This window comes from Vigna unguiculata, chromosome 10 (genome assembly GCF_004118075.2).
Source record: "Vigna unguiculata cultivar IT97K-499-35 chromosome 10, ASM411807v1, whole genome shotgun sequence".
NCBI classification, from domain to species: Eukaryota; Viridiplantae; Streptophyta; class Magnoliopsida; order Fabales; family Fabaceae; genus Vigna; species Vigna unguiculata.
Window position 1 is genome coordinate 11,198,733 of NC_040288.1, and position 25,835 is coordinate 11,224,567.

The 25,835-nt window shown below is 44.8% G+C and overlaps 2 protein-coding genes across 2 annotated transcripts; both read left to right on the forward strand.

The window, feature by feature from the left end:
• The first annotated feature begins 9,960 nt into the window (after window positions 1-9,960).
• Window positions 9,961-11,259, forward strand: LOC114165233. Its single transcript, XM_028049891.1, has one exon. The coding sequence runs from the start codon at window positions 9,961-9,963 to the stop codon at window positions 11,257-11,259; it is 1,299 nt and encodes a 432-aa protein (XP_027905692.1).
• Window positions 11,260-13,672: 2,413 nt separating this feature from the next.
• Window positions 13,673-14,784, forward strand: LOC114165234. Its single transcript, XM_028049893.1, has 3 exons — window positions 13,673-13,747; window positions 13,832-14,288; window positions 14,723-14,784. The coding sequence occupies exons 1-3, from the start codon at window positions 13,673-13,675 to the stop codon at window positions 14,782-14,784; spliced, it is 594 nt and encodes a 197-aa protein (XP_027905694.1).
• The last annotated feature ends 11,051 nt before the right edge of the window (window positions 14,785-25,835 follow it).

The window sequence follows — 25,835 nt, forward strand, 5'->3', positions numbered from 1 at the left end:
TTTACAAAATTATTCCAAATCATAAAACAATAAAACTCTGAGAAAACTCTTTATCCCAATTTAGCCCCACTTCGGCTCTATGCCTCACTAGATCCACTTGCAACATCATCTGCTCCCGTGTACCGCGTACACGATCATCGCCAAACACAAGCAGATAGGGTGAGCTAACAAAATAAACATATATATATATATATAGTACAGTTATATATAATACAATCACACCAAAGGAGTTCTGTCTTTTGATTTCACATCACATGGCCACAACCATGTGAACCGTGTTCTACGTCTCCTAGTGATTACTTCAAGATGACTTGCTGCCATACCTTTCGGCGACAACCTATAGAGCACGTGTGGAAAACATTGCTACGGATCATACACCGTAATGCCAGGTGGAGTCCCCATATACGAACATAGTTCGCATCGTCCCAAGACTACCAAACTCGTCAGCCAACTACTGAGGAATACCATGTGCTCAAGAGATCTTATTTCGAGCCACAACTCAAGAGATGTTATTTCGAGCCACAACTCAAGGAATACCACGTGCTTAACCCCTATCCCGAGCCACAACTCAAGGGATACGTTCCGAGCCACAACTCAAGGAACACCAGCAAGCCGACCTTTAAGATATCCTAGAAGCCATGTAGATCACGCACATCATAACAAGCATAACACCAATCTGCTGCAGCGAAATCGCCTGGCGAGAGACATGTACCACTAGGCGTTGCCGCTTCCCGATCGCCTGGCGGGGGACACGTACCGCCAAGCGCCAAGTGCTAAGCGCCTTAGTCATCACTACCACTGCAACTATCGCCTGGCGGAACTTCCTCTGTCGCCAGGCGCCACGTGCCTTAGTATTTACTGAACTACAGACTTTGCCTGGCGCACCCCACCTTATCGCAAAGCGCCACCGCGATCTAGAACCCCCTGTTTCTACGTTGTCGCTTGGCGGGTCGATCACCACCGCCAGGCGCTACACCGGTACTCGCTCAGTACTGGTTTTAGTTCAGGTTCAAGCACACTCCACACTGGTTGCTCTAATTTGCTTTCATTCTAGAGTACCCCTAATGAAAAGCATTGCCATCTATAATGTTCCAAGTCTTATAGCACATCACATGTGCATTCATCTCCAGTCATAAAGACCATCCCAAGCATGCTCAAATAAAATATAAGCAGCAACACTCTAACAATTTTAATCACATGATCTTATGCACCAATGCAATTTAATATTGACACCCATGCCTTCACCAAACCAATTCTCCACATGTGACTAACAAGTTGATAGAGACTTACCACATAACCCAATCATACTTTATTAGAAGTTACTTAAACTAGTCAAGGGCTTATTCATGTATTTTACAGACTCCAAAATCAGCAATATTGAGTAACTAATATCTCTAGCTACTGACCTCCAAATCCAATCTCCACCGTTCAAATTGAAGAACTACATGTTGTGGACTACATGTCAAAATTTCACCAAAATCGGACGGTTAACGAACCGGAAAATGCAGTTTTATGAAAACTGCGCAAACTAGAAAAAAGTGGTGGCGCCTAGCGCCCAGAAGTGGAAGGTGGCGCCTGGCGGGACTTACTACCGCCGGGCGGTCCCTGTTGCACGAAAAGTACAAAAAAAGTGTTTTTCACGGACCAGAGCATCCATCACATCTCTGATATAGAGCCTGGCGGCCAGCCCAGCGCCGCCAGGCGGTGCATACTGTTCTGAGCAGTTTTTCCCCAATTTTCAGCACCAGCACAACTCTTCTCTCCAACAATTCCTCCAATACAATTTCGCCCACACTTCCCATTATTTAACAATCCAATTATACTACTCTTTCCAATTGATAATAGCAAATTACCCAAATTCAATTTTCGCTAATTGATTCCCTAAGCAACAATTCATCAATTCATCCATACCGTCAGGCCCTACATCCAACAACCCAGAATTGGATAAAAATTCTATGCATCGCCTGGCGGTCGGGAATTTACCGCCAGGCGGTTCCTCTCACAGGAACCCAGAAACACGAAAAATCATTTGAGTCGCGTGGCGGCTATGCATAGTCCGCCAGGCGGTTTCTGGAATTTTTCCAGAAACACAATAGTTCATGCAGAAACAGATAATACTCATGCAATTCATACTACAGATCATGCCATTATTCACCCAGAATACAAATAACGAGAAAAACTCCCCTAACCTGGACTCCTTAGCTTAATTTAGAATTGTTGTGAATTCTTTCTTGATCACCAATGATCTCCCTTTTGCTTTCTCTCCCAATTCAGCTTCAAAGCTTCACTCCAAGCTCCCTACTCTCAAAATTCGTGCTTTGTTTTCTGAGTGCACTCATAGCTTGCCAAAACCTTCTTCTTACCTCACTTTGGCCTTTTAAAAGGTGCCTTAAAGCTAAGTAATTACCCAAAAATGAATTTAAGGTTTAATGGTAATGTTTATTACCATTCATTGATTCTTCATGGTCCGTTTTGCATCCACCCTTGGCTGCCAATGCATCTAGGGTTTACGTTAACCCTTCACATTCAAGCCAAAACCAAAAATAGCAAAAATAAAGTTTAATTTGGGTTCTCCAAGGCTTGAACCCATAACCATACCAATGCCAAGTCAATGCTAAACCATCATGCCAATTCATGTTTCTTACTAACTAATATAATTCAATTATTATATTATTCCAAAACATGATCAACATATATTTAAAACAATAACAAATAAATAACACACAATTGGCATATATAAAACTCGAACCAAGTCCTCTCACATAATTAAAGTACTCTCAACCACTTGAGCTAGTACTTTTCCATATCATGCATGTTAGAATTTAATGTCATAAAGGCTATCACTACCCGCATTTATTAAATAATTATTTATTTAATTATTTAAATTTCACGGGTCTTGCATTCCCCCCACCTTATAAAATTTTCGTCCTCGAAAATTGAGCTCACCCAGTAAAAATGCAGATAGGACTGCCTCAACTTTCTTTATCTTGAAATTCTCCCTTCCTGGTCCCTACCTTTTTATTTCAGCCTTCCCTTCATATGTTTCCCCACTTTCCCTTCCGAATTTAGTCCTATGTTAAATTGTGGTATCAATTTAACTTTTCCCCCTACGGCATAAACATGCGCTGACAACTCTCCTTGTTTCTAACTTTTAAATTCAATTCCTCTTACCAAACTTGTAGTGTTAGCCCCAAGAACTTATCCTTGAAAATCCCTCCGCCAAACGTGTTGATTCTGAGTTTCGACTTCACTTCTTAGGCTCAAACAAACCAACTTTTTTTTTCCTTGCCCGCCGAGATATCCTTATGCGTACTCGCATATTCGATCAAGAGATTTCTCAAAGGTCCTACCCAACCCTTGCAAAACAACAGATCAAGTTTGACCTTGATTCTGTAGTCAGCCACTACAGATAACACACACATATATCACAAAACAAACGCAAACCTAATAAGAAAGTTATATGAGACAAACTCAACCTATCACTTTTCTCTCTTTTACCCAAAACCTTTAGAATTAAGAAAGGAAACTATCTCAGATATAGTCATGAGTGTGCACCCTCATCACTCTACCAAGACATTTTCTGTTCTTAATACTTCTAGTTCATAAGTTCCTTTCCTTGCGCACCAACGCTTCTTGGAAAGAACCTCCCCCCTTGCGCACCAACGCATTGGGAAATACAAGTAATACCCCTTACCTGCTCGCCAAAACCCAGTAAGAGCATTACTTTTCTTAGGTCTTATAAGCAACTACCCTTGCCTGCTCACCAAAACCCAACAAGAGTACCACTCTTACCTGCCCACCAAAACCCGGTAAGAGCGCTGCTTCTACTAAGACCCCTAAGCAACAACTCTTGCCTGCTCATCAAAACCCAACAAGAGTATCACCCTTACCTGCTCACCAAAACCCGGTAAGAGTGTTGCCTACCCTGAGACTCACAAACAACAACCCTTGCCTGCTTATCAAAACCCAGCAAGAGTCCACCCCTTACCTGCTCACTAAAACACGGTAAGAGGGTTGTTTCCCCTGAGCCTTACCAACACGACTCTTGTCTGTTCAACAAAACCCAACAAGAGTCCAAACCTTACCTGTTCACCAAAACTCAGTAAGAGTACCACCCTTACCTGCTCACAAAAACCCGATAAGAGCGCTGTTTCCATTAAGATCCATTAGCAACAACCCTTGCCTGTTCATCAAAACTCGGCAAGAGCCTCACCCATTACCTGTTCACCAAAACCCGGTAGGAGCGTTGCTTCTCCTAAGCCTCACAAACACGACTCTTGTCTGTTCAACAAAACCCAACAAGAGCCCAACCCTTACCTATTCACCAAAACCCAGTAAGAGTACCACCCTTCCCTGCTCACCAAAATTCGGTAAGAGCGTTGTTTCCATTAAGACCCATAAGCAACAACTCTTGCCTACTCACCAAATCCCAGCAAGAATATCATCCTTACCTGCTCACTAAAACACGGTAAGGATGTTGCTTTTCCTAAGAATCACAACAACCACCCTTGCCTGCTCATCAAAACCTGGCAAGGGTATCACCCTTACCTGCTCACCAAAACCCGGTAAGAGCGTTGCCTACCCTAAGACTCACAAACAACAACCTTTTCCTGCTCATCAAAACCCAGCAAGAGTCCACCCCTTACCTGCTCACCAAAACCCGGTAAGAGGGTTGTTTCCCCTGAGCCTCACCAACATGACTCTTGTCTGTTCAACAAAACTCAACAAGAGCCCAACCCTTACCTGTTCACCAAAACTCAGTAAGAGTACCACCCTTACCTGCTCACCAAAACACGGTAAAAGCGTTGTTTCCATTAAGATCCATTAGCAACAACCCTTGCCTATTCATCAAAACCCGGCAAGAGCCTCACCCATTACCTGTTCACCAAAACCCGATAGGGGCGTTGCTTCTCCTAAGCCTCACAAACACGACTCTTGTCTGTTCAACATATCCCAACAAGAGCCCAACCCTTACCTGTTCCCCAAAACCCAGTAAGAGTACCACCCTTACCTGCTCACCAAAACCCGGTAAGAGTGTTGTTTCCATTAAGACCCATAAGCAACAACTCTTGCTTGCTCACCAAAACCCAGCAAGAGTATCACCCTTACCTGCTCACCAAAACCCGGTAAGGATGTTGCTTTTCCTAAGTATCACAACAACCACCCTTGCCTGCTCATCAAAACCTAGCAAAAGTATCACCCTTACCTGCTCACCAAAACTCGGTAAGAGTGTTGCCTACCCTGAGACTCACAAACAACAATCCTTGCCTACTCATCAAAACCCAGCAAGAGTCCACCCCTTACATGCTCACCAAAACCCGGTAAGAGGGTGTTTTCCCCTGAGCCGCACCAACACGACTCTTGTCTGTTTAACAAAACCCAACAAGAGCCCAACCCTGACCTGTTCACCAAAACTCAGTAAGAGTACCACCTTTACCTACTCACCAAAACCCGGTAAGAGCGCTGTTTCCATTAAGATCCATTAGCAACAACCCTTGCCTGTTCATCAAAACCCAGCAAGAGCCTCACCCATTACCTGTTCACCAAAACTCGGTAGGAGCGTTGCTTCTCCTAAGCCTCACAAACACGACTCTTGTCTGTTCAACAAAACCCAACAAGAGTCCAACCCTTACCTGTTCACCAAAACCAAGTAAGAGTACCACCCTTACCTGCTCACCAAAACCCAGTAAGAGCGTTGTTTCCATTAAGACCCATAAGCAACAACTCTTACCTGCTCACCAAAACCCAGCAAGAGTATCACCCTTACCTGCTCACCAAAACCCGGTAAGGATGTTGCTTTTCCTAAGAATCACAAAAACCACCCTTGCCTACTCATCAAAACCTGGCAAGAGTATCACCCTTACCTGCTCACCAAAACCCGGTAAGAGCGTTGCCTACCCTAAGACTCAAAAACAACAACCCTTGACTGCTCATCAAAACCCAGTAAGAGCCCACCTCTTACCTGCTCACCAAAACCCGGTAAGAGTGTTGTTTTCCTTGAGCCTCACAAACACAACTCTTGTCTGTTAAAAAAAAACCCGACAAGAGCCCCACCCTTACCTGTTCACTAAAACCCGGTAAGAGCATCACATTTTTCTATGCCTCACAAGCAACCTTCCTTGCCTGCTCAATAAAACACGACAAGGACAATGTTACTAAGCTTAGACATATAGAGTTAAGCATTATAACTTAACCACAACACACAAGTTACAACCGAAACGCGTCAAGCTCACTCCCCGAGGCCCAAAAATCTTGTGAAAACCATTGCTCTGATACCAAATGTAACATATCGTTCGAATATTACGATTTTAAATAAAATAAAATAGAAATAATACGGCAGCATCATTTATTAAATCTCATTTCCCAAAACGCGAGAAAATTTAAAAACTTCATTACATAGTCAAATAAACTAAATCTAAATCATAAACTTGATTAAATCATCAGTATCACAAAGTGTTTACAAAATTATTCCAAATCATAAAACAATAAAACTCTGAGAAAACTCTTTATCCCAATTTAGCCCCACTCCGGCTCTATGCCTCACTAGATCCACCTGCAACATCATCTGCTCCCGTGTACCGCATACACGATCATCGCCAAACACAAGCAGATAGGGTGAGATAACAAAATAAACATATATATATATATATATATATATATAGAGTACAGTTATATATAATACAATCACACCAAAGGAGTTTTGTCCTTTGATTTCACATCACATGGCCACAACCATGTGAACCGTGTTCTACGTCTCCTAGTGATTACTTCAAGATGACTTGCTGCCATACCTTTCGGCTACAACCGATAGAACACGTGCGGAAAACATTGCTACGGATCATACACCGTAACGCCAGGTGGAGTCCCCATATACGAACATAGTTCGCATCATCCCAAGACTATCAAACTCATCAGCCAACTACTGAGGAGGGCAATCTATCTGGACCCATCCGTACTGACCACAACCAGCACACTCACACTGACAACACTTGCCAACCCGAGCCACAACTCAAGGGTTCCTTGTGTTCATCCGCCATCCCGAGCCACAACTCAAGAGATGCTATTCCGAGCCACAACTCAAGGAATACCACGTGCTTAACCCCTATCCCGAGCCACAAATCAAGGGATACGTTCCGAGCCACAACTCAAGGAACACCAAGAAGCCGACCTTTAAGTTATCCTAGAAGCCTTGTAGATCACGCACATCATAGCAAGCATAACACCAATCTGCTGCAGCAAAATCGCCTGGCGGGGGACACGTACCGCCAAGCGGCAAGTCCTAAGCGCCTTAGTCTTCACTGCCACTACAACTATCGCCTGGTAGAACTTCCTCTACCGCTAGGCGCCACGTGCCTTAGTATTTACTGAGCTACAGACTTTGCCTGGCGTGTAAGACCTGGGAAAAATTAATTAATTAAATAATTAATTAATTAATAAATGCGGGTAGAAGATGCCTTTATGACTTTAATTTTTGTTTAATGTGACGTGGAAAAGTACTAGCTCATGTGGTTGAGAGTACTTGGTTTGTGTGAGAGGACTTGGGTTCGAGTCCTATGTATGCCAATTATGTATGTTTGTTTTGTTATTGATTTTTAAGGATATGAAAGAGTATGTGATTAGTATTGTAAACTATTGTTGATTTGTGAGTATCATCAAATGTGATTTGGCATAGTGGTTGTGATATGGCTTTATGAGTGGAAGGTCATGGGTTCAAACCTTGGTGGGCAAATAATAAGTTTTGTTTTTGCTAATTAATAGTGGTGATATGAATGTGAAGGGCTAAAGAAAAGCCTAGCAGAATGGGTAGCCAAGGGGGCTGGGAATTTATCAAATAAGTAATATTGAAGAGGAAATTAAAGGCCCAAAACTCGTTTTATTTTTAATACCTATCCTAAAGGCACATATAAAAGCCAATGGAATTTGCTTGAGAGAGGAGCACGAGTTTGAGAGGGAGAATTGAGTTTTGAGGCGCAAGGGTTGAAGCAAGAAAGGATTTTGAGTCAAGGGGGTTCTGCCTTCACAATTGTTGAGCAATCAATCCAGGTTAGGGGAGCTGAATCCTAATTTACATGCTTTAGATCGTACATGTTGGGTGGATTGGTTTTACGTGATAAATTTCGTGTTGAGAGTGAGATGAATTTTGGGGTTTATGGGTTTGGTGCTGCTGTATTGGGGTTTTGACCCAAATGTATGAATACCATGGAATTATGCATTGGATATGATGTAACAGTGTGTGCTTGGCGTTTTAGGTACCAAATGGGGTTTAAATTGTGCATAAATATTGTTGAAGTATGTGTAAACTAATCTGATATGAATTGGAATGGAAATTGGTATTGGGTGGCTGTTGTTGCGTGCATAATCAATGTAAGGACCTGCAATTTTCGCCCAGACGAGCCAGGCTCGCCTAGGCGAGATTAGCAGGGATGCAAACCTTGTTGCCAACAGAGCGTCTCGCTCAAGCGACGTGGATTGGGTTTGGGCGACACGTACTCTCGCTCAGGTGAGAGAGGCTCGCCTAGGCGAGATGGTGTTGGAGTTGCGCATGTTGAGCGCGACTTCTCATCCAGGCAAGGTTTTATGGGTTTTGAGCAAACCAAAGTCTCGCTCAGGCGAGATGGCCTCGCCTAAACGAGATGTCTTGGTCATGTTTGGTGCTTCGCGTGTATTTTAGCCCAAGCGAGGTGGGAATGGGTGTTTGGGCGAACGTGTGACTCGCCCGGGCAAGAGGATCTCGCCTAAGCGAGATGGCGTGTTTTGGTTGCTGAGTTAAACTTGCCCAGGCGAGGCGAACTAGCCTAAGCGAGATTGAGGGTCTAGCTTGGGCGAGGGGCCCCTAGCCTAAGCGAGTTTGTGATAATTATTATGTTTTTATGTGCTTATGAGTGGGTTTGGTTGTTATACCATGGTTAGATTGTATATGCATGTGTTGTGGTGTGTTGGGCTTGAAGGACTAAGTCCATTAGGGGTTTGGGATGTGCTCGGTGGTTGGACACATGATGGGCATGGAACTGGTTGAGTTCCTGTCGGCTACTATTGGGCGAGGAATCCTTAGTATGGTGATTGCATGTGTCGGGCGCACGATGGGCAAGGAATTGTGATGTTCCCGTCGGCTACTATTGGGCGAGGAGTCCATAGTATGGTGATTGCGTGCGTGCCAGGGTCCAAGTATGAGACTTGGATGTTTATACTACAGGCGAGGAGTCTGTAGGGCAGGACTATGAGCGGGATAGGCTTATAGGGTTGGACCACGAAAGAGTTAGTTTCGTGGGAGCACAGGGAAGTCCCAAGACCTAGTTCATGCATATGACTCAGGAAGGACTATGAGGTCATGGTGGGGTGATTGTGAAATATGAAATTAGTTATGTTATTTTGGGTTGGGAAACATATATATACTCATGTTTCTTTATATATATATATATATTTTGTGCATAGCTCACCCTTTCTGTGTGTGTGTGGCGATGATCGGGTAATTTGTTATCCGGGAGCAGATGATGTGACAGGTGGGTCAAAAGATGCTTAGACTCGGAGCGAGGGCTAGCATGGGATATTATGTAGATACATATGTATTTTGTTTATTATTTTATCCTTGTGAAGATTATGTAAACTTGGCAGTAGCCATTGACTTTTATTTCAGTTTTATGAATTATGGACTCCTGGTTTTATAACTCGTATATTTAAAGTTTTAAATTTCCCATGTTTTTGGGAAATAGTTTATATTAAATGCGGACTTTATTGAAATTTTGATTTTAATTATTTTATATCAGTAATATTCCTTAGGGATGTTACAATTGGTATCAGAGCAAAAGTTTTGAAAATATTTTTAAAATATTTTGGGGCTAGTGATGAGTGAGCTTATCGATGTGTTGTTTGTGGTATGCTGTGTGTTGAATGTGAAAAGTGTGTGATTTTTGTTGACTAAGTGATTGATTCATTCCAGTTGTGATGTGGCGTATTCAGGCTATGGCTGCTAACAAGAGGAGAAGGAGTGGTGGTGTTGATGACATTGCGGAGGCGATTCACCGGATGGTGGACGCGATGCAGCCACCTGTAGCGGCACAGCCTAGGATGGCGATTGCACCAGTTAGGGTGCCAACTATAGAGGATTTCCTACACCACAAGCCAACAGAGTTCACTGGCAAGGCCTCCCCTGATGAAGCGGATGCATGGCTCCGCAAGTGTGAGAAGATTTTCAGGGTGATGAACTGTGAGGATGAGCAGAAGCTGCTCTTTGCTACCTATCTGCTGAATGAGGATGCAGAGTATTGGTGGACAGGTATGCAACAGCAAATGGAGACTAGGGAGGAGCTAGCGACATGGGCGAACTTCAGGACTCGTTTCCTGGAGAAGTATTTCCCCGATACCGCTAGACAGGACCAGGAGGCAGAGTTCCTTGCACTGCAGCAAGGAGATATGTCGGTACAGGAGTATGTCAACAGGTTCGAACATCTGGCTAGATACTCCTCCCAGAATATGACTGAGGAGTGGAGGTGCTTGAAGTTTAAGCGAGGACTCAAACATGAATTGAAGAAGGTAGTGACGCCTCTGAGAGAGAGGAGATTTCCGGTCTTGGTGGAACAGGCCAAGAGCGCCGAACACTTAGAAAAGGGTCCTGGTCCTATTGTGAGCCGACATCAGAAGAATGTCGCGGAGGCTAGGCAGATGAAAAAGCCGTATAGCCGGCCACAAACATCTCAGGGTCCCTCTTGTTATCAGTGTGGTGGACCCCATCTGAAGAAGAACTGCCCTCAGTTGGCAAGCGGAGTAGGAGGGTCAGGCGACCGCCGCAAGTGTTTTATATGCGACAGACCTGGACACTTCGCCAACAATTGTCTAGAGAAGAAAAGCCTTAGCACGAAGAAACCAGCCGCATCGCCAACAGAGCGAGCGAGGGCAGCGGGCAGAGTCTTTGCCCTGACCACTACCGAGGCTACACAGTCGGGTAATCTCATCCTTGAACCTTGTGTGTTGTTTGGTAATGTAGTACTTGTGTTGTTTGATTCCGGGGCAACCCATTCTTTTATTTCTAATGTGTGCGTGGGGAGATTGGATTTGGTGACACGCGATTTGGGATGTGAGTTGCTTGTTTCAACTCCCTCCTCAGGTCAAGTGGCTACCAGTTCAGTCTGCGTTGGGTGTTCTATGGAAGTGGCAGGTCGCAGATTCAAGGTGAACTTGGTGTGCTTGCCTTTGGAGGGACTGGACGTAATCTTGGGGATGCACTGGCTGTCTAACAATCACGTCATAATTGATTGTGGATGACGCAGTTTGGTATTCCCAGAGCATGAAGGACTAGAATTAATCTCGGCGCAGAGGGCGATAAACGAAGTAGAAGCCGGAGCCACCTGCTTTATGATAGTGGCTCATACAGAAAAGAAGAGTGTCGTTGAGAAGATTGGTGTGATTCCAGTAGTGGAGGAGTATGCTGATGTGTTTCCAGACGAAATACCCGAGTTGCCACCGAGTAGGGATGTGGATTTCTCCATCGATCTCATCCCTGGAGCTGGCTTGGTGTCCATGGCGCCTTATAGGATGGCCCCAGCGGAGTTGGCTGAATTGAAGAAGCAAATAGAAGATTTGCTTGAGAAGAAGTTCATTCGGCTGAGCGCATCACCTTGGGGAGCACCGGTACTCCTAGTAAAGAAAAAGGATGGCAGTTCGAGGTTGTGTGTTGACTACCGTCAGTTGAATAAGCTGACCATAAAGAATAAGTATCCGCTGCCGCGGATAGATGATCTGTTGGATCAACTGAGGGGAGCCGCAGTGTTCTCTAAGATTGACTTGAGGTCTAGATACCATCAGATCTTAGTCAAACCGGAGGATGTGCAAAAGACGGCGTTCAGGTCACGATACGGCCATTACGAGTATGTAGTGATGCCGTTCGGGGTGACAAATGCTCCTGCTATCTTTATGGACTACATGAACAGGATATTCCGACCGTACCTGAATCAGTTTGTTGTCGTGTTCATTGATGGCATACTGATATACTGTGAAAGTCGGGAGGTACATGCAGATCATCTGAGAGTGGTGCTAGAAATTCTCAGAGAGCATAAACTGTATGGGAAGTTGTCAAAGTATGAGTTTTGGTTGGATGAGGTACAATTCTTGGGCCATGTAATCTCAGCCCAAGGTATATCGGTGGATCCAGCGAAGATTGAAACAGTGGTGAAGTCGGAAAGGCCACAGACTGTGACTGAGGTGAGGAGTTTCTTGGACCTGGTAGGTTATTACAGGCGATTTGTGGAGGGATTCTCCAAGCTGGTGAGTCCCTTGACTCAACTCACTAGGAAGGACCAGCCTTTCTCATGGACAGACGAGTGTGAGGTCTGTTTTGAGGATATGAAGAGGAGATTGACCACTGCACCCATATTAGTTATTCCTGACACCGCCAAGACGTTTGAGGTATACTGTGATGCTTCATACCAGGGTCTCGATTGCGTGTTGATGCAGGAGAAACGGCCTATTGCCTATGCATCTTGTCAGCTGAAGGTGCATGAGAAAAATTATCCCACACATGACTTAGAATTGGTGGCGGTGGTTTTTGCTCTCAAAACATGGAGGCACTACTTGTATGGGGCACAGTTTCAGGTATTCAGTGATCACAAGAGCTTGAAATACTTGTTTGATCAGAAGGAATTGAATGAGACAGAGACGGTGGATGGAATATTTGAAGGACTACGATTTCGAGCTGTTATACCATCCTGGTAAGGCTAACGTCGTAGCAGACGCTTTGAGCAAGAAGAAATCTCATGTGTCGGCCATGATGATTAAGGAGTTGGAGTTGATCGAGAAGCTGCGAGATATGAATCTGGGATTGGATATGGAGACAGATCACATACGGTGCAGCATGTTGAGGATCACTAATGAGTTCTTGGATGAGGTTCGGGTGGAACAGGGTAAGGATCAGGAATTACATCATATCATTAGTGAGTTGGGCACAGAGAAGAGAAAAGACTTCAGGATGGGTAGAGATGGCATCCTGCGATTCAGAGAGAGGGTGTGTATACCCAGCAGTCGAGTACTGAGGAAAATGCTCTTGGATGAAGGGCATAAGAGTCGTCTTAGCATACACCCAGGTATGACTAAGATGTACAAGGATTTGAAGGTAACTTTCTGGTGGACTGGTATGAAAACTGATGTGGCAGATTATGTGGCATCTTGTCTAGTGTGTCAAAAAGCAAAGATAGAGCATCAGAGGCCAGGTGGTACATTAGAGCCTCTTGAGATCCCTCAGTGGAAATGGGATAGCATTTCCATGGATTTTGTTACTCACCTACCGAGGTCAGTGAAGGGGCATGATTCCATATGGGTAATAGTGGACAGATTAACGAAGTGTGCTCACTTTTTACCTATTAATCAGAAGATGTCTCTGGATAAACTAGCAGAGTTGTACGTCAGGGAGGTAGTCAGATTACATGGTGTGTCGGAGAGTATCATATCGGATAGAGATCCGAGGTTTACATCGAGGTTCTGGCAGTCATTGTAGAACACGTTGGGCACTCAGTTGAGAATGAGCTCGGCATACCATCCTTAGACGGATGGCCAGTTTGAGAGAACCATACAATCTCTGGAGGACTAATTGAGAACGTGTGTTCTGGATCACCTCGGGACTTGGAGTGATGTGCTACCACTAGTGGAGTTCACTTATAATAACAGCTACCATTCCAGCATCGGGATGGCACCGTACGAGGCCTTGTATGACAGAAGGTGTCGAACACCTTTGTGTTGGCAGCAGGATGGGGAAGCTGTGGTACTTGGTCCGGAGTTCTTACAACAGACCACTTAGAAGGTAAGGGTAATACAGGAACGGATGCGTGCAACTTAGAGTCGACAGAAACCCTACGCATATAAGAGGAGGAGACCACTCGAGTTTGAGGCTGGTGACCACATATTTCTCAGAGTTACACCTACAGCAGGTATTGGGAGGGCATTGAAGTCGAGGAAGTTGACCCCTCGATTCATCGGTTCGTACCAGATTATGAGACGAATTGGACCGGTGGCGTATGAGATTGCATTGCCACCTCACTTGGGAAACCTGCACAATGTTTTCCACGTACCACAGTTGAGGAAGTACGTGGCGGATCCTACTCATGTGTTGGAGCAGGATGATGTTCAGGTGCGTGAGAACCTGACTCTTGGAGTTGGACCAGTGAGGATTCTAGATTCTCAAGTCAAACAGCTTAGAGGGAAGGAGATTCGAACTGTGAAGGTTCTCTGGGACGAGGCAACCCAAGAGATGACGTGGGAGATGGAGGACCTCATGAGGAAGTCTTATCCTCATCTCTTTACTGGTAAGTCTTATTTTCGTGGACGAAAACTTTAAAAGGTGGGGGTAATGTAAGACCCGGGAAAAATTAATTAATTAAATAATTAATTAATTAATAAATGCGGGTAGAAGACGCCTTTATGACATTAATTGTTGTTTAATGTGACGTGGAAAAGTACTAGCTCATGTGGTTGAGAGTACTTGGTTTGTGTGAGAGGACTTGGGTTCGAGTCCTATGTATGCCAATTATGTGTGTTTGTTTTGTTATTGATTTTTAAGGATATGAAAGAGTATGTGATTAGTATTGTAAACTATTGTTGATTTGTGAGTATCATCAAATGTGATTTGGCATAGTGGTTGTGATATGGCTTTTTGAGTGGAAGGTCATGGGTTCAAACCTTGGTGGGCAAATAAAAAGTTTTGTTTTTGCTAATTAATAGTGGTGATATGAATGTGAAGGGTTAAAGAAAAGCCTAGTAGAATGGGCAGCCAAGGGGGCTGGGAATTTATCAAATAAGTAATATTGAAGAGGAAATTAAAGGCCCGAAACTCGTTTTATTTTTAATACCTATCTTAAAGGCACATATAAAAGCCAAAAATTAGGTAAAGGGAAGGGTTTTGGCATTTCTGGAATTTGCTTGAGAGAGGAGCACGAGTTTGAGAGGGAGAATTAAGTTTTGAGGCGCAAGGGTTGAAGCAAGAAAGGATTTTGAGTCAATGGGGTTCTGCCTTCACAATTGTTGAGCAATCAATCCAGGTTAGGGGAGCTGAATCCTAATTTACATGCTTTAGATCGTACATGTTGGGTGGATTGGTTTTATGTGATAAATTTCGTGTTGAGAGTGAGATGAATTTTGGGGTTTATGGGTTTGGTGCTGTTGTATTGGGGTTTTGACCTGTTTTGGTTGACATGTTTTCAAAGCTCCAAAATCAGCATGGGCAATCAAGCAATTTGGTTAAAATTGGGTTGTCCTCTTTCAATTCATTCTTCATGAAATTCCATCTTTGCTCCAACAATAACCTCGCTCTAAGCCTAAACCTTGACAAACCTTAAAATAATCCATCTTTATCAATCCCAAACCCAAACTGGGGTAGTCACTTTGTTTGTAATTCATATATTCACATAATTTATTCTGAATTGGGGCATTTATTTACATCAAAGGTTGTGATGACCTTAGGGACAACTTGTGAAAATCCCGTCTTTTTTTTTTCCTCATCTGGGAAAAATCAAACATGCCTTGACACCCTACGACCATCCTAGGCTCTCACACTAGGGGCAATTTTTTTGAAGTCCCCATCATTTCCTTCATACCATTAATAACTAGGAAAGCCCAAACACATTTTTGCCCCAAGACCAATTCAAATCGGGGCAACTTCCTAGTTAATCTTCATCACATCATCCAAGCCTTTTCAAGCCTTTGGCATTTTCATGGATGTCATTCAAATAGTGTTTCAAAAGAAATGATTAAAAAGAAAGTGTTTGTTAGTAAACTGATTGGACCAAAGAAATGATTTGAAAAAGTAAAAAAATATCAAAGTAGAATGATTCCATGAATTCAAAATAACAAAGAAATGGGGAACAATTCGAATTTTTTTTCAAAAAAAAAAGCAAAAGAAATTCATACATAAAAAATTCATACATCATACCAATTCATGCATACATGAGTCATTCATCTTTTCGAATAAAATAGTTTCCACCTTTCCATCAAAACCCTCTTCACTCATATGAATGGTTATTGAATCATTTCATTTTAGAAGGAATAGAATTAAAAAAAATACACAATTTGTTTATATGATGTTTCTCAAATTTATGGTCCTCTTCATTTATATGAATGACCAATATACCCTAAGCTCAGATTCCTCACTGGTCCCCAAGCCCAGTTTCCACACTAGCCCCAAACTAAGTTTTGTTTGGCCCCAAGCCCAGCTTTTTTAGCCTCTAAGCTTTGTTTCTCTGCTCTCAAATTAAAATAAAAAATGAAAAAAGCAAATTCCACCCATGCATCCACGCATCCATGCATGCATCATCATCTAGGTTTAAAAAGAAAATCATAACATGTCATACATCATCAATGATTCATAACGTGGGCATATGCATGACTCCTCCAACATTTCTTAGATTTATGAAAAAAGGAAAAATGAAAAAAAGCAAATAAGAGTCTCATAAATTTCACCCATGCATCCACACATCCATGCATGCATCATCATCTTGGTTTAAAAAGAAACTCATAGCATGTCATACATCATCAATGATTCATAACGTGTGCATATGCATAAATCCTCCAACATTTCTTAGATTTATGAAAAAATGAAAAAAATGAAAAAAAGAGCAAATTTGACTCATGTATTCATGCATCCATGCAAGCATATCATATAGTTTCAAAAATAAAATCATAACATTTCATGCATCATCAAATCATTCATCATACTTCACAAAATCAATGAAAATCATTTCAAAAAAAGAAAAGTCAGCAATGATATTTTTTGTTTAAGTCTAAAAAACGTTAGGCATTCAGGTGTTTGTCGACAATTCAAAAGCAAAATTCAGGTTCTCCTTTTGTACATCAAGACCCTTTGCAAGGCAATGGTCATTGATTCCTTTGTCACATCGAGGCCCTATGCGAGGTAATGGTCATCGATCTCTTTACATCAAGACATTCTGCGAGGCAATGGTCATTGATTTCTTTTGTCACATCGAGGCCATCTGCGAGGCAATGGTCATTAATTTCTTACGTCACATCGAGGTCCTCTGCGAGGCAATGGTCATCGATCTCTTTACATCAAGACCCTCTACGAGGCAATGGCCAGAGATTTCTTATGTCATATCGAGGCCCTCTTTGAGGCAATGGTCATCGATCTCTTTACATCAAGACCCTCTACGAGGCAATGGTCATTGATTTCTTATGTCACATCGAGACCCTCTGTGAGGCAATGGTCATCGATCTCTTTACATCAAGACCCTCTGCGAGGCAATGGTTAGTGATTTCTTATGTCATATCGAGGCCCTCTGCGAGGCAATGGTTATTGATTTCTTATGTCACATCGAGACCCTTTGCGAGGCAATGGTCATCGATCTCTTTACATCAAGGCCCTGTGATATCCCTAAGGAATATTACTTTGAAAATATCATAAACAATTAAATAAATGAAAATAAATACGATAATATAAATCATTCCTCATTTATAAATACTTGTTCCCAAAACGCGGGAAAATTAGAATCGCAAATTCAAAACATTGTAACGGTTCGCAATTCAAAATCATTACAACTTATAAAAGCCAAAAGTGGCTAATGTTCCAAAACATAAATACATCAAAAATTCAAATCTTCAAAAGCCCATAACATGGTCCCGCTCTCTAGTCTCAAGCGTCTCCTGGCTCACCTGTCAAAACATCTGCTCCCGGATAATAAATCATCCGATCATCGCCACACACACACAGATAGGGTGAGTTATGCATATAAAACAAATTAAATATGATACCCATCTCAATAAGAATTTACTCATATATATGATAATTACAAATCATCCACCCTTGATCTCATATTCCTTCATAAGTCGTATGCATGAAACTAGGTCTTGGGACTTTTACGGTGCTCCCACGAAACTATCCCTTTCGTGGTCCAACCCTACGAGACAATCCTGCTCATAGTCCAACCCTACAGACTCCTCGTCTGTAGTAACACATCCAAGCTTACTCAACTTGGACCCTGGCACGCACGCAATCACCATACTATGGACTCCTCGCCCAATAGTAGCCGACAGGAACATCACAGTTCCTTGCCCATCGTGCGCCTAACGCATGCAATCACCATACTAAGGACTCCTCGCCTAATAGTAGCCGACGGGAACTCATCAAGTTCCATGCCCATCATGCGTTCAATCATTCAAGCACATCTCAGACCCCCATTGGACTTAGTCCGTCAAGCCCAAGCATAAAAGAAGTGAACTTAGTCCTTCAAGTCCAGTAATCAAATTTAAAACCAATTATACAGCCACAAAACCCGCCTAGTACCGCCTAGACACCGCTAGGCAGATACTGGCATAAAATCGCCCGGTGGCCAGCACTCTACCGCTAGGCGCCTGAAACCAAACAAGAGCCATCCAGCTACGTTACCGCCTGGCGGACACAATCCTACCGCCAGGCGCCTCCTTCTAACAGTGGCCTCTACCACTGATTTGAACTCTACCGCCTAGCGGTCCACCCCGCGCCGCCAGGCGCCATACCAGTAGCGTATAGCTATTGGTTTTTGGCACTGTTTACAGATCTTAAGGCCTCCAAATTCCAATACTAATTTCACATATTAATCCTAGTAACGAAGTACACATCACCATGCCAGAATACACCAAGTACAATCAATTCATATCCAACCCATAATTTATCGTAATTTAACATACCCCAATAGTTCCTCAAAAGAAACCAGTTACCGTCTACAGTAGTATCCCCCCTCACTTACCATAACACCTGTTACTCAGCTTGTATTACCATAACCCAATGTATTACAATATATACAATTATTTCTTACTTAGCTTGGTTTACCATAACCCAATTATCTTATTCCCGCCAACTACTTCCCAAGCCTTAATCACTACCTCTTATTGGCACCTATTCTCCTTATTTTAAAAGAGTCCAATCGTTTATCCTAATCCATCACCACCCACTTCCCTCGTAGTCCCCCAAACAAAGCAATTCATTGACCCTGTCCCAGACGTCGCCTGGCGGACAGCACAATGCCGCCAGGCGGTGTCACAGTACCTACGCCCTCCTGGTTTTCCCTATTGCTACTACGCGTTCCCCATTTTCTTGGTTTTACTCTCAATTCAGTTTACCATCCTTCAATGATTCACTCGAATTCACCAAATTACCTAGTTCAATATTGTCTCCTTCCGTGTCATATCCACTGTTAGCATTACATTAATTTATTTCCATTCCTAAAACAAGAACCCCCAAATTCCAACCTTGCTTGTTCATACGTGGCTTCCTAAAACACGCTTAAATACTAATATACAACACATCAAACACACGATAATAACCATAAACACTCCTTTTAGGAGTCCAATAATCACTATATCGATCAAAAACAAATAAAATTACGCAAGCAACGTGGCACCGCCTGACAGATATTCATCATCGCCAGGTGGTTCAAGCCCAAATCAAGAACAACCACCATATATGATGTGCCGCCTGGCGGTAGGGGTTGAACCGCCAGGCGGTTTCTGGAAAAATCCAGAAACCTCAATGGAACAGTGCGGAATGACGTCAAACAGAGGAAAAATCATGCAATCCTCATATAGTAGTATATAACCATTCAAAAATATGCAAAACATACAATAAACAACTCCCCTAACCTGATATCCTTGCTCCAATTTCGAATTGAAGAGATGTCCTTCAAGCGAACTCTCTTCTCCTTTGGTCCTTCTGCAAAAATGGCTTTCACTCCTAATTTTTTCTCTGTAGTTCTTGCCTATATATCGGTACCTCTCTGCCCCCCATGCACATACCAAACCAATACCAAACCATTCAACCAATTCGTATTTCGTACTAATCAATATAATTCAATTATTATTGTACCGTACCTAGCCAAACTTAACCAAGTAAACAATGTACACATCAAAACCGCTTAGCATCTAGTACCCAGCCACCACCAGCACAAGACATCTAGGCAAGTAGCCGGTCAAGACCGACTACTTGCCTAGATAGTTAACTAACAATCGATGCCCCACCTTCAATAGGCCCCCAGGGCCTGTTTTAGGGCCCAGGCCCACTCATGGCCCAAGCCAGGGCCCAAGTCAAAACCCAGCCCATGCATTAATCAAACGTCATTAATGTTCTATAAATACACGTGGACCCCATCATTTAAGGTACGCATTCATTAATTGCTGATTTGACTCCCTGAGAGCTTTTACTTACTTGAGCTTCGGAGATTCTTCTGCAGGTAACCCCTTCTGGGTTCAAGCCGACATGTATCGAATGGGAAGAGGCCAACTGAGGAGATAGCGGACTACATGGTAAAGGTGACTCTTGTGCCTGACCTCTTATTTGTTCTCTGCAGGAACAATTGGCGCCCACCGTGGGGCCCGAGACGAACACCCTTAGTACCCGCTTTTCTCTGAAGATGGTTTCTACCCGCAGCAAAGCTGGAGCTAGCAAGCAAGTGGACGCTGGTCCCTCTGGACCTCCCGGCATCACCCCTGACTTGGCCGCCATCTTAGACGGCCAGGTGAAGATGCAACAGGAACTCGCAGACCTGAAAAAGCGCAACGCTGAAGAGATGGAAGCGCTCAAGCAAGAGAATTCCCGCCTCAGGAGGAGGATCGAGGCAGATGCCAACCTGAAGGGAAAAGCCAAAGAGACCTCTGAAGCTGTGAAGTCTCCGGCTTTCCAACCTACAGAGGAAGAAAGTGAATACAACCCCACCCCCCACACCTTCACCTCCACCCAACAAACCCCCCTCACCACCACACACCCCCAACACTTCCCACCCGGTCACCCAGGACTTACAGCACCCTCAACCACCCACGTTCCCCACAACATACCCAATACTCTCCACACCGCATACATCCTACCCTACAACCCCCCGTATCTTCCCACAACCCACATCCCTCCTCACAACATCACCTCCACCTTCCCTACCATGATCAACCACCCACCTCCACCCCACATTCTCCCCCCTCACCAGCCCAGACGCCGCCACCCGTTCACAGATTTTATCGCTAACACCCCTCTCCCAGCCCAATGGGAACCATTCAACCTCGATCGCTACACTGGCGAAACCGACCCCGATGAACACCTGAAAGTTTACATCACACACGTTGCTTTATATACATCCCAAGACGCAGTCTTCTGCAAAGCTTTCCCCACAACACTAAAAGGCCCCGCCCTAGAATGGTTCACCACCCTCCCACCCTACTCCATTGATAACTTTGACACCCTTTCCCACATGTTCTCTACACATTTCGCCGGCAGCCGCCCACACCAAACCACCACTATGTCCTTACTGGGCATCAGACAAGAGCCCAATGAACCACTCAGAACATTCATCGATCGCTTCAGTAAAGCAGCCCTTCGTACACCACACCTTAACCAGGAAATGATACTCCAGTGTATGACCCTCACCCTACAACCCGGACCCTTCGCTAACAATGTCTACCTCCACCCACCCACCTCCATGCACGAACTCAAGCTGCGCGCAGCTGACTACGTTCGCATGGAAGAAATGCAAACTCTTCACACCAAATTTTGTAACGACTATGCCGCCAACACCTCCACTCCCAATCCCAACCCCAATCCCAATCCCACCCCACAGCCTCACCCGCGCCCTGATACCCGTCCACGTGAACCCCGCCAACCACGTTTCACCAGATACGCCCCACTCACAGTAGCCCGCTCCCGCATCCTAGACGAAGCCCTCCAGGCTGACCTTCTCCCCCCACCACGCAAAACAACCACCCCCCCTAACGCTGACATGACCAAGTATTGTCGATACCACCGCAATCACGGTCATACTACAGAAGAGTGCAAAGCGCTCCAGGATAAGATCGAAGAACTGGTACGCGCCGGCCACTTTCGCCGCTTCATCCGCAGGGATGACCACACCTCCTCCCAAACCCACCACCCTCCACGACACGACCACAGACGACAACCAAGCGGCGTCAACCACAATAACCAACCCACCCAACCCAATGACCAACAATCACAGCCCGCCCACACCAACATCACCCCTTCCGACCCCCCCTTGCGAGGCACCATCAACACCATCTCTGGTGGCTTCGCAAGCGGAGGCTCCACCTCGTCTGCCAGAAAGAAACACCTCTGCCACATACAATCCATCAACCACATCACCCAATCCCATCACAGACGACGTATGCCCCCCATCGTATTCACTGATGACGACTTCCACGGCCTCGACCACCAACAAGACGACCCCATGGTCATCACAGTTGAAATCGAAAACTATGCTGTTAAAAAAGTACTGGTGGATCAAGGCAGCTCAGTTGACATCCTCTACTGGGCCACCTATCAAAAATTGCAACTCCCTGACACCGCTATGATACCATATGACGAGCCCATCCTTCGCAAACCCGACATCAGCCAACCCCTGCTAGTATACATCACGGCCACCGATCACACCGTCAGCGCTGCCCTTGTCCAAGAAGCAGAGGGCACCCAGCACCCTGTTTACTTTGTAAGCAGGACACTCCAAGATCCTGAAACCAGATACCAAATGGTAGAAAAACTAGCCCTGTCCTTGGTCCACGCCGCGCGCCGTTTACGCCCGTATTTCCAAAAGCACACCATAACCGTCAAGACCGATTACCCAATTCAAAAAATACTGCAAAAACCAGATTTAGCCGGGCGTATGTCATCATGGGCCGTGGAGCTCTCCGAATTTAACATCCGCTATGAACCACACGGCCCCATCAAAGCCCAATGTCTCTTGGACTTCGTCAATGACCTACAGCAAGCACCTGCTGAGGACCAATGGACGCTTCATGTAGATGGCTCCTCGAACCCAAGGGGTGCAGGTGCCGGCATCGTACTAGAAGGCCCCAACGACATCCTCATTGAGAAATCTCTTCACTTCGCTTTCAAAACATCGAATAATCAAGCCGAATACGAAGCTATCCTGGCCGGGCTCTCTCTAGCCCGTGAAGTAGGCGTCAAAAAGCTAACATGTAAAACCGACTCAAAACTCACAGTAGGTCATCTAAACGACGAGTTCCAGATCAAAGACCCCATCCTCCAACAATATTACCATCTGGTCCGCACAATCATCCAATCCGCCTTTGAACAGGTCCGCGTCGAACACATACCCAGAACCGACAACGTCAGAGCCGACATCCTTTCCAAATTAGCCAGTACCAAACTCAAGAACCGCAACCGATCCTTGCTACAGCAAACACTATCCACACCCTCCGTCACACACACTTGCCAAACGTTAACCCACACCCCATCAAACAGTTTCACCCAAAACCCAAACTGGACCACCCCTTACATTCAGTACCTCAAAACTGGCAACCCCCCCGCTGACGCGGACAAAACTTGGTTGGCCAAGGCCGCCAGGTACACTATGGTAGGCGACGACCTCTACAAACGCGGATACGGCCAGCCCCTACTTAAATGTGTCACACCAGAACAAGCCCAATACGTCATTAAGGAACTACACGAAGGAATCTGCGGTTATCATTCAGGCGCGCGCACCATGGCTACAAGAATTCTCAGAGCCGGGTATTTCTGGCCTACAATAGAGGCGGACTGCCAAGACTACGTCAAAAAGTGCAAACCATGTCAGAAGCACGGCAACCTTATACATCAAAAACAAGAACAGCTACACCACATATTGTCCCCCTGGCCATTCGCTAAATGGGGAATGGACATCCTAGGCCCCTTCACACCCGGCAAGGGACAAGTTAAGTTCCTAATCGTAGCCGTCGACTACTTCACCAAGTGGATTGAAGCCAAGCCATTGACCACTATCACGGCCCAGCAAGTCCAGCAGTTTGTGTGGAAGGACATCATATGCAGATATGGTATACCGCATACCATCATAACAGATAACGGCCGACAATTCATTGACAAGGAGTTAGCAAAATTCTACACCGGCTTAGGCATCAAACATATCACAAGTTCTGTAGAACACCCACAGACCAATGGGCAGGCGGAAGCGGCAAACAAAGTTATCCTCGTGGAACTGCGTAAAAGATTGGATACCGCTAAAGGCCGATGGCCAGAAGAGTTAATCGAAGTACTATGGGCCTACAGATGCACCCCGCAGTCGTCAACAAATGAATCCCCCTTCAGCCTGGTCTACGGCGCAGACGCCATGATACCAGTAGAAATTGGCGAACCATCCCTGCGCCGAGAACTGTACGACCCAGCTCACAACCACCAAAACATAGCCTTACATCTCAACCTCCTTCCTCAACTCAGAGAAAAAGCCCAAATACGCAATCTCGCCGCCAAACAACGAGCTGCCAGGAAATATAACGCAAACCTACACCCGCGATCGTTTGTCATAGGAGACCTAGTATGGAGAATGGCCAGCAGTGCTAGAAAGAAGGATGGCAAGTTCTCCGCCAATTGGGACGGCCCATACCGCATACGAGAAGACACAGGAGGCGGGGCCTATCGCCTAGAACAACTATCTAGGGAAGAAATCCCCAACACATGGAATGTATCCCATCTCAAGTTCTATTTCAGTTGAACATACACCACAAGCGGATCCATACTTGTAACCACGGGTGTACTCTTTTTCCTCACTTGGTCTTTTTTCCCTAAGGAGGGTTTTGGCCAAGGAGGTTTTAACGAGGCACCCCCATTTGAATAAATAAAATGAGTGGTTCCCTACTTTATGACTCTATACTACTTTACCCGTGTTTACTTCGTTTAAGTTCCCCACCGTTACCACAAGTAAGCGGCCTGGGTCGAACACCCTTTACTCGTGTTTACTTCGTTTAAGTTCCCCACCCTTACCACAAGTAAGCGGCCTGGGTCGAACACCCTTTACTCGTGTTTACTTCGTTTAAGTTCCCCACCCTTACCACAAGTAAGCGGCCTGGGTCGAACACCCTTTACTCGTGTTTACTTCGTTTAAGTTCCCCACCCTTACCAAAAGTAAGCGGCCTGGGTCGAACACCCTTTACTCGTGTTTACTTCGTTTAAGTTCCCCACCCTTACCACAAGTAAGCGGCCTGGGTCGAACACCCTTTACTCGTGTTTACTTCGTTTAAGTTCCCCACCCTTACCACAAGTAAGCGGCCTGGGTCGAACACCCTTTACTCGTGTTTACTTCGTTTAAGTTCCCCACCCTTACCACAAGTAAGCGGCCTAGGTCGAACACCCTTTACTCATGTTTACTTCGTTTAAGTTCCCCACCCTTACCACAGGTAAGCGGCCTGGGTCGAACACCCTTTACTCGTGTTTACTTCGTTTAACATACAAACGCCAACGATGCTCCCCTAGGTAAATACGCATATAACATAACATATCACATACATAACATCATTAACCAACAAACACGTTCCTATCACATATGCTATCGTCAACAACCACAAAACATATATATCCACAAGATGCATCACATTAAAAACAAGTTAAAATATTGTACGAGTTATTACAGACTTAGGATTCATTACGAAATAGAGCATCATAAAAGCTACATCCTAAACTGTTTTGTTGTCATCACCCTCCACGGTCGCATCCACATCCTTCTCTGCCTCGGCCGCCTCGTTCCCAACCTCTTCCCCACCCTCTTCATCATCTCCTACCAACTTTCCGCCAACCACATCTTTATCCACATCGAACCTTGAATCCAGGGCATCCACATCCTTATAGAAGAAGGCTGCCTGCCGCAACCCCTTCTCAAAACCATTTATATGCTCCTGGATAACGCTGTTCTTCAAGTCATCCAACTCACCGACAGCCCCGTCATACTTGTCCTTCAGGTCCTCATAGTCTTCTTCTAACTCCCCTATACGCTTATTCAACTTCTCCTCGGAATCTAAACAACGAACCTTCCACGACACCAACCTCTTCCTCTCAGCTTCCCACCCTTCCTTCTCCTTCTCCAACGCCG